General features: G+C 38.6%; 1 protein-coding gene across 1 annotated transcript in view; it reads right to left on the bottom strand.

The window, feature by feature from the left end:
- Nucleotides 1-2,988: 2,988 nt before the first annotated feature.
- Nucleotides 2,989-14,674, bottom strand: part of LOC145500476 (uncharacterized) — a 78,851-nt gene continuing 67,165 nt past the window's right edge. The window contains exon 14 of the mRNA XM_081480005.1: nucleotides 2,989-4,607. Coding sequence (XP_081336131.1) covers nucleotides 4,532-4,607 — 76 coding nt within the window. The 3' untranslated portion in view covers nucleotides 2,989-4,531. The remainder of the gene's footprint in view (nucleotides 4,608-14,674) is intronic.

Here is a 14,674-nt window from a genome sequence, read left to right as displayed (position 1 = left end):
ATATCTTGGATTTAATCATTACTAGAAATCAGTGTAAACTTATAGACAATGTTATGGTTCATGACCCTTTGATTTCTGATCATTACGCTATTTTTATGCATTTATTATTGCACAAACCACAATTTCCAACAAGAACTATTCGCCGCCGGAAGCTGCGTTCGATTGATTATGCTGAATTCAATGACACTATCATGAATTCGTCCTTGTTTGACGAGTCACAGCGTGATTTGGATTCGTTAGTTGATTCCTATCATCGGGTCTTGAAGTCCACCCTTGATGTTTATGCCCCCGAAAGGACCCGTGAGGTAGTTCTTCGTCCTTGTGCGCCTTGGTATTCAACTGACATTAGTGTTCAAAAGAACATAAGGAGGAAGCTCGAACGTAACTGGCGACGTACAAGATTACCTGCAGATAGAGAACGGTATGTGTTTCAGAACAGTGTTGTTAATGACATGATTGCCTCCGCGAAGCACACATTTTATTCATCAGTGATCCAGGAAAACTCAGGGAACTCTGGACTTCTTTTTAAGACAATAGAGAAGCTTCTGCACTCCAATCCAGTCCAGCGTTATCCATCTGGGCCTAATAACTGTTCTCTGTCCGAATCATTCGTTGAATATTTTAGTGACAAAATTGTTAAAATCCGCAATGATCTTGACAAAGTTGATGGAACTCTGAATGACGGTCAAGTTACTTCATGCAATGCTGAGTCTGAAAGCTGTCTAGCTGGTCAGCTGCTAAGTGAATTTAAACTGGTCACTGAGGAGGTCGTATCTGGTTTTGTGAATCACCTGTCTTCAAAGTCCTGTATACTTGATCCAATTCCATCCTCAGTGTTCAAAGGGTGCCGTCATTATCTGCTTCCAATGATCACTCGTATAGTTAACTTGTCTCTTACAAGTGGCCAAGTACCTGATAGATTCAAGGTTGCCATGTTGAAGCCGTTGTTGAAAAAGAGTGGAGCTGATCATGAACTATTTTCGAACTTTCGTCCTGTCTCGAATTTATATTTTCTATCCAAAGTTACGGAGAAAGCAGTTGCAGCACAATTAATGGACCACCTTAATGATAATGAAGGCTTATTAGAAGAATTTCAGTCGGCATATAAATCTCATCACAGTACAGAGACTGCGCTTGTGAGAGTTCAAAATGATATTTTGAAGGCTATTGACAATAACAGATCGGTTATATTACTATTGCTCGATTTATCGGCTGCGTTTGATACTGTCGATCATTCGATTTTGTTATCTAGACTACAGAATCGCTTTGGTATTAGGAACACTGCTCTTAATTGGTTTCATTCGTATCTTCACTCACGCGAACAGTTTGTTTCTGTCAATGGAATTGAATCGTCAAAGAAGAATTTACCCTACGGGGTACCACAGGGTTCTGTACTGGGACCCTTGTTGTATTCCCTTTATACAAGTCCGCTGGGTGACATAGCCAGAAAGCATAGCATACCGTTTCATCTCTATGCAGATGACACACAGTTGTACTTGTCGTTTACGTCCAATTGCCCTAATCATCTATCAAGCTCAAAGATGGCAGTAGAATTATGTGTTAAGGACATTGGGGACTGGATGCTGCGCAACAAACTTAAGTTAAATCGGGATAAGACTGAACTTTTGGTTATTAGTTCTAAATATCGTCCACGACCACCCCTCGACTATATACGAGTTGGTGATGAAGTAATCAAGTCTAGTAAACAGGCCAGGAATTTAGGAGTTGCATTCGATCAATGTTTGGATTTCAAAGAACACGTTAAAATAACCTGCAAGAGCGCATTTTTCCGCATTCGTAGTATAGCTAAAATTAGGCGATACCTATCCCAGAGTACTACTGAGACCATTGTTCACGCTTACATAACATCGCGTCTGGACTATTGTAACGCCCTACTGTACGGTCTCCCAAAGTATCTGATTAATAGACTTCAGCTTGTACAGAACTCAGCAGCTCGCCTTGTTACCTTGACTAGAAGGCAGGAACACATCACACCAATACTAAGGAGCTTACATTGGTTGCCAGTTCATTTTAGGATTATTTTCAAAATATTGTTGTTAACTTACAAAACTCTGAATGGACTGGCCCCTGATTACATTAGAGACCTACTGCGATTTAACATTTCTGGTCGGACACTACGATCTTCAAACAACAGGTTGCTTGATGAGCCTAGAGCAAATCTTAAAACGTATGGTGAAAGGGCTTTTTCCGTGGCGGCACCAAGGCTCTGGAATAAACTACCCCTCCAGATCAGACTTTCATCATCAGAGGCAGTTTTTAAGGCTAATCTTAAGACTTATCTTTTTAAGCGTGCATTTGATTTGTAGTTTTTACTTTTTATTTGTAGCCTAATTGTATTATATAGCGTATTTAATTCTTAGGATTTTAACTTTTAGGATTTAGGATTTTAGGTTTTTAAAGAATTAGGATTTTAATTTTAAAGTATTGTAAAGCGCCATGGACAATTAGTGGAAAATGGCGCTATATAAATGTATATTTATTTATTTTATTTTATTTTTTCAAGGCGTTTAAACTGCCATTTTCATGTTACAGTTCAAGTATACAGTTTGAAAGGCAAATCATAACTAATGTTAGTGTTTTAAGATAATTTTTACTTTTTTAAAATATGACGCCAGCATTGCATTGTATGGTATTCAATTTTAAAGCACTGAGTGACCTTTAGTCTTCTTTCATCTCAGTTTCATTACAATTCATCAATTTGATGGCCAATTGAGATTTGATATTGTTATAAAATCGTATGCCCATGTTCTCCACGATGTATCAATCACCATCGTGAAAAAAATAAAGTTTTATCGCAGTTTTCCTCATTAAAATGCGTAACGAGACCGTGTTTTTGGAAATATTGACTGAAAATATAACGCATCAAAAATGAAAGCCAATCGATGACAATCGATGTCAATTAACTGATCGATTGGCATTGATAATCAATAAAAATTCATAATCGATGAAATCGATAATCACAAAAAACCTGAGCATCGATTGTTCATCGATTATTGATATTAATCGATTAATTGGCATTGATTGTCATCGATTGATCGATTGATTTTCCGATCATCGGTTTCATCGATTGTTCAGGCCCTGTTTTTAAAGGCCATTTATGTGTTCAAGTTCAGCCTCAGACGCGCAACTCATCAAACATTTAAAAGGAAGTGGAAAAGAAAACATACCCCACAAACCGGCTATTGAATAACTGACATCTCAAGCAGCTCAAAGCCAGGGGTGTTTTGTTCGCTTTCTTCGCCACTCTCGCTTTTAAGAAATGTCTGGTTCCATTTTGTTCTTTTCTCTCGTCGAAAAGGCCGTGAAGGACAGAAAGCTTCAACCATGTGCAGTTTGTTTTCAATTCTTCGGTAAACTGATCCAAATTTACCTTAACGAATTCTTGAGTAATGCCTTTACCGACTGCCATTTCCGTTTGTTGTCAGCTTGATGTTTAGGTTCACTGAGCACTTTAAAATTGTTTGTTTGCCCGAGGAACTATTACCTCGCCGCTATTCAAGAAAAATTTTGATATGTCGCCTTGTCAGATTGTTGAATACACATTTTCGCGCGGTTTATCGCGGTTTATCTCAAAAGTCTGAAAGTTATCAGAGAAATGGTAACCGTGTAGCATGCGACTATCCAGTTATGGAAGCTAGAGTCGCACTCAGCTATCGCCTCGTGTGACTCTTACGCTTCTTTCGTGCTTAGCAACCTCCCGCGTGCATCCATAACTCGATAGCTGCACGCTGCACGCTGCACGCTGCACGCTGCACGCTGCACGCTGCACGCTGCACGCTGCACGCTGCACGCTGCACGCTGCACGCTGCACGTTGCACGCTTACCATTTCTTAAGTGTAGGCGTAATTACGTAAACAAGATCGTCTGTTATAAAAGACAAACACTAAGAGAATTTACAAAATATGGGTACCAAAAAGCAAGAAATTTGTAATATTAGTGCACAACGATAGTTGATGAGCAATGATGGGTAATCGATGAGTAATCAATAGGTCATCAATAAGTAATCAATAATAGTAACCCATATCCTTTTAACATCTGGCCTATATATCCTGTATCCATTGACCACTATACACAACAACATTGAACATTTTTTTAACATTTTTTAACATGAAGTCAATGCGGGGAATAGCCAGGTTTGAAGTTGGCCGGAAATAAAAGACGGGGTAGAGGGGCTAGTTTTGTACCTTAGTTATTACCTTTAACAGGGGTGAGAGGGGTAACAAATAATACATCAGATCGAGGTTGACGAATGAATGAATAACGTGTTTTGTTTTATTCCCTTAAGCTTTCGGAGCCAAACTAGAATTTAAGGATATCGTTGGCCTACCAGTATTTAAAACGTTGTTCAATATACTGTACAGGCATTGCAAGCTCACTAAAGCCTCACTTTTCCGAGAGAAAAATGTGTAAAAAAAAACAAAAAACAAAAAACAAAAAAGAGAAGTCAAGGGTGAGTTGGGATGATGTAAATGCAATTTACCATTAGATTTTAAAACACTGATTGATATACTTACAGAACGACCAAGCGCCCCAAACCGGAGAAAACATTTTCTGGTAAATTCTGAATATTATTTCCTTGTAGGTATCTGCGATAGACCAAAACAAAAGTTTGTACCAAAAAAATACTTAGCATCAATATCGAGTTTAAGAGTACAGAGTGTAAAATAGTATTGTAACGGCTAAATAATAAAGCTAACTTTTATTTAATTATTTCTTAAGGTACACATCATTACTTAAACAGTTCCAACCGTCTTGCCCTCAGGAGCAAGAGCAAGGTAAGTACCTTGTACCTTGATCTTCTCTTGGTTCAGGGCTAATTTCTGGATGGAAAATAGTTTTCATGTCTTTAGATGGGGTGGAGTGGTATTTGCTTGTTTATCGCTATGCTGGAAGGTTTTGTTTAGATCAAAATAACACTGAGAACATGACATCGATATGCGAAGTTTCACTAAAACCTGAGGCCAATTCACAATTTATGGGAAGCCAGACTTTGAAGAGAGTCCATCATAATGATTGAAAGAAAGCTTCTCCTGTCATTGAATCAAAAAATAAATAAATAAATAAATAAATGAATAAATAAATAACACACAACAACAGCGTGGTAATTCTAAAAAAAAAATCTTGGAAAAAAACGCGCAATAAACGCCATACCTCTATTAAATAAACTCAGACCGCTCTTTTTTTTTTGCCTGTCTTCGATTTTATGATCTACCGCTCCCAAATTAGCAATCAGCAAATCAGAAACCGTGCCTACTCTCCTGACACGGTGTGATATCAAGTCACTGACCTGATATGGCTGCGTTATCATGGTCACTTGGCCGAATTTGGGAAGAGTAAATACCGAATCATGCCCTGTTTGTTAAGCTTCGTCAGCAAAGCAGGCTTGTTAGGTTTCGATCGCCAATCGACCAAACTGACCTGATATGCTACCAAAGCGTACCTGAAAGTACCATGAGTATTTACAAATAATAGTGACGAAAACTGGCAGACGGTTGTTGACCTTAGACGGCCTAAAACAAGCAGCTCATGCCGACAATTTTTGCTACTTCAACCCTCTTCTGTTGCATCAGAGCGAGGTGTTTTCCTTTCATTATTAGAAAACTGATTTGGCAATAACCACATTTCATATTTTCTATGACAAATAATCTCTACGTGACTTCGTAGAAGAAAAATCAAATGAGGATTTCATCGACCATCCTCCAAACGCCACCTTCCTGACCAAATGTGGAGAAAAAGAGGGGATGGGTGGGGTGGGGTGGGCATTTCCTTGTTTATCCTGATTCAACTGAATTTTTACTTAGATCAGGTTAACATTGAGGAAAATGGCATTGAAATGTGAAGCCTTGCTCTAACCGAAGAAAACGTTTTCTGTCAAATTCCAGATATTGTTTCTTGATAAGTATCTGCTATAGATAAAGAAACGAGTAAAATATATATATCTAGCAATAGTGGTGAGATTATGGATACACTTTTTAATATGATAATAAAGTTTACTTTTATTAGAATTGATCTTATACACCATACGTCTAACCAAATACAATGGACCGCCCCTGGACGGACACTCTCGTAAGCCGACAGGTCAACTTACGACCGCCTTCACAAAACCCGTGTGAACTGCCGTACAAACTCAGCGCTTACTCGTTCTTGTAAGCAACCGCGGACACTTTGAGGCCTTGTAATTTCGATTTCACGTTTGTTTTTAAGCTCTCGAAAGGAATTGGGCCTAACTTTGAAAGATACTCATAAACATTCGTAAGCTATGGTCCTCCATTTTGTTGCATTGAGACTGTCAAAGTTACTGCTGGCTACAATATGATTATGAAAATGGAGAGTTATATTTCAAGTTGAACGATGTAATTGGAATTTAGCACTTAATATTTAAAATATTAATCGATATACTTACAGGTATAAAATAAATAAATAAATAAATGAATAGATAAATGAATAAGTTAATAAATAAATAAATAAATAAACAACTATTAGTCCATCTACAGGCGTTTCGTTTTTTATCTACTAGTTACTTTTCTTCTGCGCTCGAGGGGGCCGCGAAATATGCACAAAACAATTTTGTCTTTCCCAGGACCATCTCCATGCGTTCGAGCTTTTTCAAATCCCCTGCGGTTAGCACTTTTTCTTGGGATATAGACGAAGTCACGACAAAATAGATATCTTTTAGACAGAATAGCAATTAATGTGAGGCCAGACTTTGAACTAGACAATGAATATGAGTAACCAACGAACTAATATGTTCACTTTTAAGCTTAATTTTGTCCCTAGGCAGCAGGGCGGGGTCAGCAATTTCAAGCTCGAGGACACAGTTTCTCACTTTACGGACGACCCTATGCCAGCAAATAACAATTTTTTCTTCTCTCTCCTGCGGTAAATTGGCTTACACTGTAAGTGGGTTTGTTTTTGCCACCGTGTCCTTTAATCGGCTGACGTGCCGTCTAGAAACCATTCCTAAAAAATCTTCGCAACGACTAACTTACATACTAGACACAGAAGCATGCGTTAAAGAAGAGATACATATCTTACAAATTAACATTTATTGCTTTTAGTTCACCTCTAACCAACCAACGATCAAAGAGGTAAACTCGACTGAAATTGACTTAGTTTTTATAATTTAAAAATGTAGGTCGTGAGAAGCACAAGATTACGCCCAGTTACAGCGCACAACCAAAAAAACTCACAACCTCAAAACATTCCTTTGAATTTACTTATAGTGAATAGAGATAAACTTGTGTAGATTAATCGTCGATGGAAGTATGAAAAGGGAAAAGGTGGGGGATTGCCGCTATTTTACACACGAAAAATGATCAACACGACAAATTTCACCCCTCTTTTCTCCCCGTTTAATACCTTACATATATAGTTACATACTTTATTTATTTCAACACGGTAAAATCTTCAGTGAATTATTATTATAGTATAAAAAAGGAGTTCAATTATAAGAACATTGTTTTACAAGATTGCCGTGTGGGAGCCTGATTGACAGCTGTTATAAAGTTGGTCAATTTCCGTTTTGAAGCGTCGGAGAGAGTCTGATTTCTGTAAATAAGCGGGCAGTGTTCCATAATAACGCCCCCGCTTTAGCCAAAGCCACGCTTGCAGTAGTCTGTATGCGACTTGGGCAAGTCTAGTTTGAGCTCAGAATTTCTTAGATTATACGGTACTGCGGATGCTAAGTAAGTTTGCAGGAACGCCGGAGTAAGCCCCCCACCTCCAGCCCCGACCCCACTCACCCAATTGTTCAGTTTAAACATCTACATTGCCTTAATCTTTTTTTTTCCGCGCGTGGAAAGATTTTTCAAGCGGAGTCTATTTAACAAAACAAACTGGCACTTGTGTCATAACTGGACTTGGTAATGACCCTGGCAGCCTATTTTGGAGTGAAAAAATGCACTGTCGAATTCCGTTCTTTTTAGCTCTTCGTTTATCTGTGGGGCGGAGTTAAGTTTTGTGAAAACGTTGGCATCATTTGGAACTATTTACGCAACAGATCCACTTCTATAAAATAAGATGTAATAAGATCGTTTACCTTCGTTGATTCACCTTGAATATTTTAAACTTTAAACCCGCGTAGACCATGCTAAATTACGTGTACCAATTTTTCAAAATCAGGGTAGTTTTCCAGACGCTTTATCTCTGAAACGAAGTAGGTGATTCCCATTTTTTTTTCTTTTTTTTTTTTTCGCATTTCTAACCCAAGTATCTCATTATCTGAGTGCAGTAAAGGAATCAAAAGAATCCGTCGACTGGAAAATTTTCGCGCGAACTTTCTTAAGGTAACGTTGAGTTTATCCCAAACAGAGCTACAATAGCCAAAGTGGGGTAAATTCAACGCTTGGTAGAACTTGGAGAGCGGCACTTTCAGAGATGAATGGTCTTACACTTTTAAGGGCGCCTATGGCTGAGGACATCTTCTTGCTCATTTCGTCTATATGCCTTGTCCATGAAAGGTGTTCGTCAATTACCAAGCCAACTGATTTGGCTTCTTTAACTTTTTCGTCCGATTTGCCGGCGATATGAGTATTAATTTGGTTATTCCAGAGAGCACGTATTCGTTAATTTGACTCAATTACCACAAATTCAGTCTTAAAAACATTAAGGCTTAGCATATTGATTACAAGCCAGCAAATAAGTTTTCTTAGCTCTAAGTTAACGACAATTTCAAGGTCAGCTTTTGCACTGGCCGCTAAGGTTATATTTGTGTCGTCAGCGAACATCCTCGCAGAGGCTGAACTGAGGTAATTAGGCAGATCATTAATGTAAACTAAGAGTAACGGGGGTCTAAGGTTGCTACCCTCTGGGACACCACAAGAAACTAGGCCAACACCCGCCAAATGGCCATTTATACTGCAGTTTTGGCTACTGTCGAAGAAATATGATACAAAACATTTGAGACTACTCGTGGCAACACCATATTTATGCAGCTTCCGTATGTGGAGGCTATGGTCAATGGTACCAAAGGCCTTTTTGAGATCGATAAAGATCACACCGTTGACCACTGTCAATGTTGACCGACCAGCTATTTGTGGCTTCAATCAATGCAGTAAGTATACTATGTAGAGATCGAAATCCAGATTGGCAGTGAGTTAGTAAGTTGTTAATGGGAAAATATTCATAAAGCTGGTCGTATATAATTTATTTCCAAAAATTCTGCGACTGTCGGAATGAGAGGAATTGGTCGCAAGTTGTTTGGGTCGTCCCTTTTTCCCTTCTTGAAAATAGGGGTCACCCTTGTTAATTTCCACTCAGTTGAAAACAAACCAGTGCCAATTGACTTTATAATTATTTGTGTGAGCGATGGTGCCACTATGTTGGCAGCCATTTTCAAAAACTTATTTGGATTGTTATCTAGGCCCATAGCTTTCCTTTCATTAAGTTTTAGTAACAGTTTGCGAACTACGTTCATTGCCGAAGCTTTCATAGAGAAGGTAGTTTCAGTTGGCTCGATAAAGGACTCAGGTTCTATGTTAAACGACGGTATTTGTGAGGCTAGTCTCTCACCAATGCTAGAGAAATACAGATTTAATACTTCGGCCATCGCAGGAGATTCAGTTATCGGTTGTTCTCTAATTTTATTTTCCGAAATATTCTTTACCTTGTTTGGATGTCGTGAGAACAGATTGTTAAGTAAATGCCACTTTTTCTAGGTTTCGATTTACTGCAAGAAGATGATGAAGATTTGCAGCAAAATATTTCCGCCTGGCCTTCTTAATTTCGTTATTTGTATGGTTACGGGCACATCTGTATTGATAGCATGCCATGGTCAGAGATAGGAAATTCCGGACCGCGTTAAAAACCAATCAGATTGCGAGATTCGTTACCGTGCGCCTCTTGGAAAAAAAAAAATAAATAAATAAACGTATGATATTTGTCGGCGGGAGGTCCCTATCGAAAGTATCTTTACCTGAGCGCGGTTTTGAGTACGGCCCGAGGCCGAAAGCCGACGGAAGGTTGTTTCAAAGCCTAGCGCAAAATTTCTCTCGAGGTGGACCGTCCAAAGCCAGCAAATAACTTTTTTCATGTTGTTCTGTTGTCAATAAAATTGAACTGCCAAAGATAAAAGCGAAAAAACGGAGAACAGAAAAAAAAAAAGATCTCTAGAACTTCCAAATTTAACTGCTTAATATTTTAAAATCGCAAAATTTCATTGACAAGGAGTAAAAAAAAAACCCAGTCAAAGATAGGCTTGTTAACAATTATGCTTTTGTTTTCCTACATAATGTTTGCTTCCAAATAGTAAAATTTGCTTTCCCTCTGGGTGCTTTCATTCAGTTTAAATCCATGTCTTTACTATTTCCGCAACATTCTAAGACGTGAAGGTCATCACGATCTGGTTGGATCGTCACTCTGTTTATATTCCGCGTTGCAGGCCTTTGGAACAAGGTCAGTACACATGCATACATGTTAAAGTTTCTTGTGTTGAGCTAGAGATTGCATACGCATATGTGTTTCCATAAAAAAGACGTGTCACTTTTTAATCTGCACACGATGATAGAACGAGGCATGCCTAGTGCAGGTTCGTTTTGTATGCGCCAGCTATACATTCATGGAGCATAATTCTCTCTGGGCTTGGTTTACACTTTACAGTAGTGTTACACGTATTTTTATTTATTTATTTATTTATTTATTATTATTATTATTATTATTATTATTGAGTCTGTCCTGCAAGACATCTCGGGTGAACAGCTGGGAAGAGGTTCTAATCGAGCTCCAGATGCGAGATTAGATATTCATGCGCGCGGGTTCTGGGAGAACCAACGATCAGCATTCTTTGACGTGAGGGTTTGTCACCCTAATGCTGATTCGTATAGGGACCTAGAGCTCCAACAGATATACCGCAATCATGAGAACCAGAAGAAGCGCCTTTACGCGAGGAGGGTTTTGGATATCGAACAAGGAACTTTTACATCCCTTATTTTCACGTCAACAGGCGGCATGGGAAACGAGTGCTTGCAATACCATTCCAGACTGGCGCAGCTGATCTCCATCAAGAAAGGAGAACATTATGCTAAAACAATCTCCTGGATAAGAGCAAGGACATCCTTCGCTTTACTAAGATCCGCACTAATCTGCCTAAGAGGTTGAAGAGCTAGAAGGAAAGCCTTTTGTGACTTTAAGAACATTGATATTGACGTTGAAACCCAGGAGGGAGCCATTATGTAAACACTGTTGAAATAGGTTTTAATAGTTTATTTCTTTTATTTACTTTTATCTCGTAATATACCGATATTAACGTTGAAACCCAGGAGGGAGCCATTATGTAAACACTGTTGAAATAGGTTTTAATAGTTTATTTCTTTTACTTACTTTTACCTTGTATATACCAATTTGTATGGAATATGTTAATGTTATGATGATGATGATAGTAGTTTTTATTATCATTATTATTATTTCATTTTATTTTTTACTTTGTATGCGTTTGTACTTTCACTTGTTTACATGAGTATTTTACCTAAAACAGACATTATTTGTCTGCACTGGTTTGTAGAACGACATATACATTGCACGCGTTCGTAGTGTTATTTGTGTCTACGAGGGTATCGCTTAAAATGTATCACATGCCTAAAAGTATATTTAAGACTGCTTTCGTTCATAGAACAAGACATACATTGCATCATTTTATTTTTCATTTCTTTTGTTTTGGTTCAGTTGTGCGCGGTTTTATTTTGTTTGCACACGTGTTTCGCTTAAAACGTATCATTAGTAAAGTCGACTTCTTGAACAGCAAATTTCGTCGAGTTGTTTCGGGTTATGACGACTCGACGTCCTTCCCTTCTTTCAAGCAGCAGAAGTGCACATAAGATTATTCTTCTGGTGAGCATATTCAGACTTCTTGCCGTGTAAGGTATGTTATCTTCCGGTAAGGATAACTTCTCATTTTTCAGGACATGATTTCTGCGAAGACGGCTCGACTATAAATAGACACGACTCCACTCATTTAGAATGTATTTGACATTACTGAAAGTGATTTCGAAAACTTTAAATGTCTTAAGCTTTCAGTCACGTACAGTAACGAAAAATGAAAATGCAAAACCGTCTTTTGTCCATGTGGAAAATTTTGAAAACACCCTCTATTACCAAGTTCAGTCCACTTGCGTCAGATAATATCTCTGAACACGATAAAATAAGGACATTTTTTTCCATCGAATTCTACGTCAAACTTTGACTAATGCATTTTTCTGGCCTTAAAGATAAATCCAATCTGACTAGAGTTAACTCGTACTAAGATGCAGTTTTTCGTTTATGTCCGAAAATAACAACAGCACTAAACACACTGTAAGAACTTTGGCAAAATTTTTAAGCTCCGTGCATACGTATCGGCTCGTGTTCCCAAAGAATTTCTCGTTCTTGTACACTTCCACTCGTGTTGCTACAACCCGATAGGAACACTAAAACAGTCTTTCATTTTGTACATAAAATAATCATAAAACCCTTGGGTTTACCTATCATAGCAATTGTCCAACCTTTCGAGAGGAAAATTCGGAAAATGCCGAACTATATTACAACTTGAACGATGTAATTAGAATTAAGCAGTTGCTATTTAAAACGTCAATCGATATAATTACAGGAGTCTTAAGTTCACTAAACCGGAGAAAACATTCACTGTCAAATTCCGAATATTATTTTTTTCTCAAGTATCTGAGCGGGCCGGATTCCTAAATCCTTGAATTTTTGATTGGCTAATCATACGCACGTGACCGGTCCAGCTTTTTACAATACGGCCCACGGGCCGCATTTTTTCTTCGCAGCCTAAATTTCGCTCCTAAAAGTTGGCGGTAGTTGTCAATCTTTTGCCTTTTTTACACGTCCATCGACGATTAATCAACGAAAGTTTATCTCTGTTCACTTTAAAATGGCAAGGAAAGTCACTGTAAGTAAATTGAATTGAGTGTTTTGAAGTTGTGAAAGTGTGCTGGGTTGTTTGTAGCTTGGCGCTGTAATGGTGCGTAATCCTGTGTTTTTCTCGCCATAAAATTTGAGTCAATTTCAGTCGAGTTTACCTCGCTGATCGTTGCTGTATTTAGGAGAATTTCTGTCGAATACACTTAAAGAATTTCCTCGCTTTCTGCTATTCAATTTACGGTAGAAAAGTCTGATTTCAAGTGATTTTAAAAGCAACGACTGACAGAAATTGTTTTTGTAGTAAAACTTCAAACTTCGCACGAAATTTCACACCGCAAAAACAATTTTGGAGAACTTAACCGGTGAAATAAATGCAACTAACATAAAGTAGTTCAAAAAAAATCTGTTCTTTAATACATCTTTCTTTGTGTACTATCTGAGTTACTCGCTCGTTGCCGAGATTTTTTACAAATCGTTAGTAGACGGCGTGGAAGCCGATTCAGTGACAAGAGTTGCGTAAACAAACCCATTTGTAATCTGTAAAACCAATTTACCGCAGGAGAAAAAAATAAACATGTTATTTGCCAGCTTAGGGTCGGTCCGTATGGTGAAAAACTGTGACCTCGGTCTTGAAAATGCTGCCCTCGGCCTGCGGCCTCGGGCAGCATTTTCAAGACCACGGTCACAGTTTTTCACCATACGGACCTCCCAGCCGGCAAATAACATATATTTATTTCCCGATAGGTCTTTGCAATAGACAAAGAAACAAGTAAAACATGTCTCGCATTAATTGTGAGATTAAAAAGACGCATTGTAGTATGATAATAAAGGTAAAGGCAAGTCTGCATACGAGCTAAGGGGCTCACCAGGCCAGAGCTTATCCCGGTTTCTGTCGCATGAAGCGACTAGCAGTATTTCTACTCTCGCAGGGTTACCCCCAGCATTAAGTTCGCCGGTACCCATTTATACCGTGTCTGGGGGAGCGAGGCACTGTGGGAGTAAAGTGTCTTGCCCAATAACACAACACAATGTCCCCGGCTAGTGTTCGAGCCCCGACAGCTCGATCCGGTGACGAGCACACTAAACATGAGGCCACCGCGCCTCCCAGTATGATAATAAAGTTAAATTTATTAGAGTCGATCGTACACCATGCGTCGAACTTGCGACCGCCTTCACAAAACCCGCGTTTGAACTCCCATACAACCTCTGCATTTACTCATTCCCGTTAGCACACATTTCCGTAAGCGGCCGCAGATAATTTAATGTCTCACTATTTAGAGTTTTCCTTTGTTTTAAAGCTCCTGTAAGCCGACACCCGAAAGGAATTGGACCTGACTATGAAAGATATTCATAACCATTTGTAAACTGCATCACTGCATTTTGTTGAAATGAGAGTGTTAAGAGGGTATGGATGAGGGGTGGTGGTGCAAATGTCAGTTTTCAGTTAAAATGTTATTCATTTATTAGTTGTCAGTTAAATTTTGGGCCATTTGTCATTTGTCAGCTAAGTGGAGTGCTATTTGACCCCTTTTAAAAACAATACAGTGGGACCCCTATCAAAAGGCCACCTCGAGTATAGAGGAAGAAAGTAAGTGTAGAGAAGTGGCCGTTATGGGGAGTAAGGGGTGAAATATGACACCCGTTTTATTGGGATGCAAAATTTCTTTTTTAAAAAAGAGAAATGCTTACATTAACATAAAAATACGTAACACATTTTAAAAATATGTCAATAAAACAGAAACAGCAAGAGATCAAAGAAAAGCGGTACGGTGCAGGATTTGTGGCCATTTACAATTAGAAA

This window comes from Orbicella franksi, chromosome 10 (assembly GCF_964199315.1).
Source record: "Orbicella franksi chromosome 10, jaOrbFran1.1, whole genome shotgun sequence".
Taxonomy (NCBI): domain Eukaryota; kingdom Metazoa; phylum Cnidaria; class Anthozoa; order Scleractinia; family Merulinidae; genus Orbicella; species Orbicella franksi.
The sequence above is the reverse complement of the archived record's forward strand: the minus strand, read 5'-3'. Positions and strand labels throughout refer to the sequence as shown.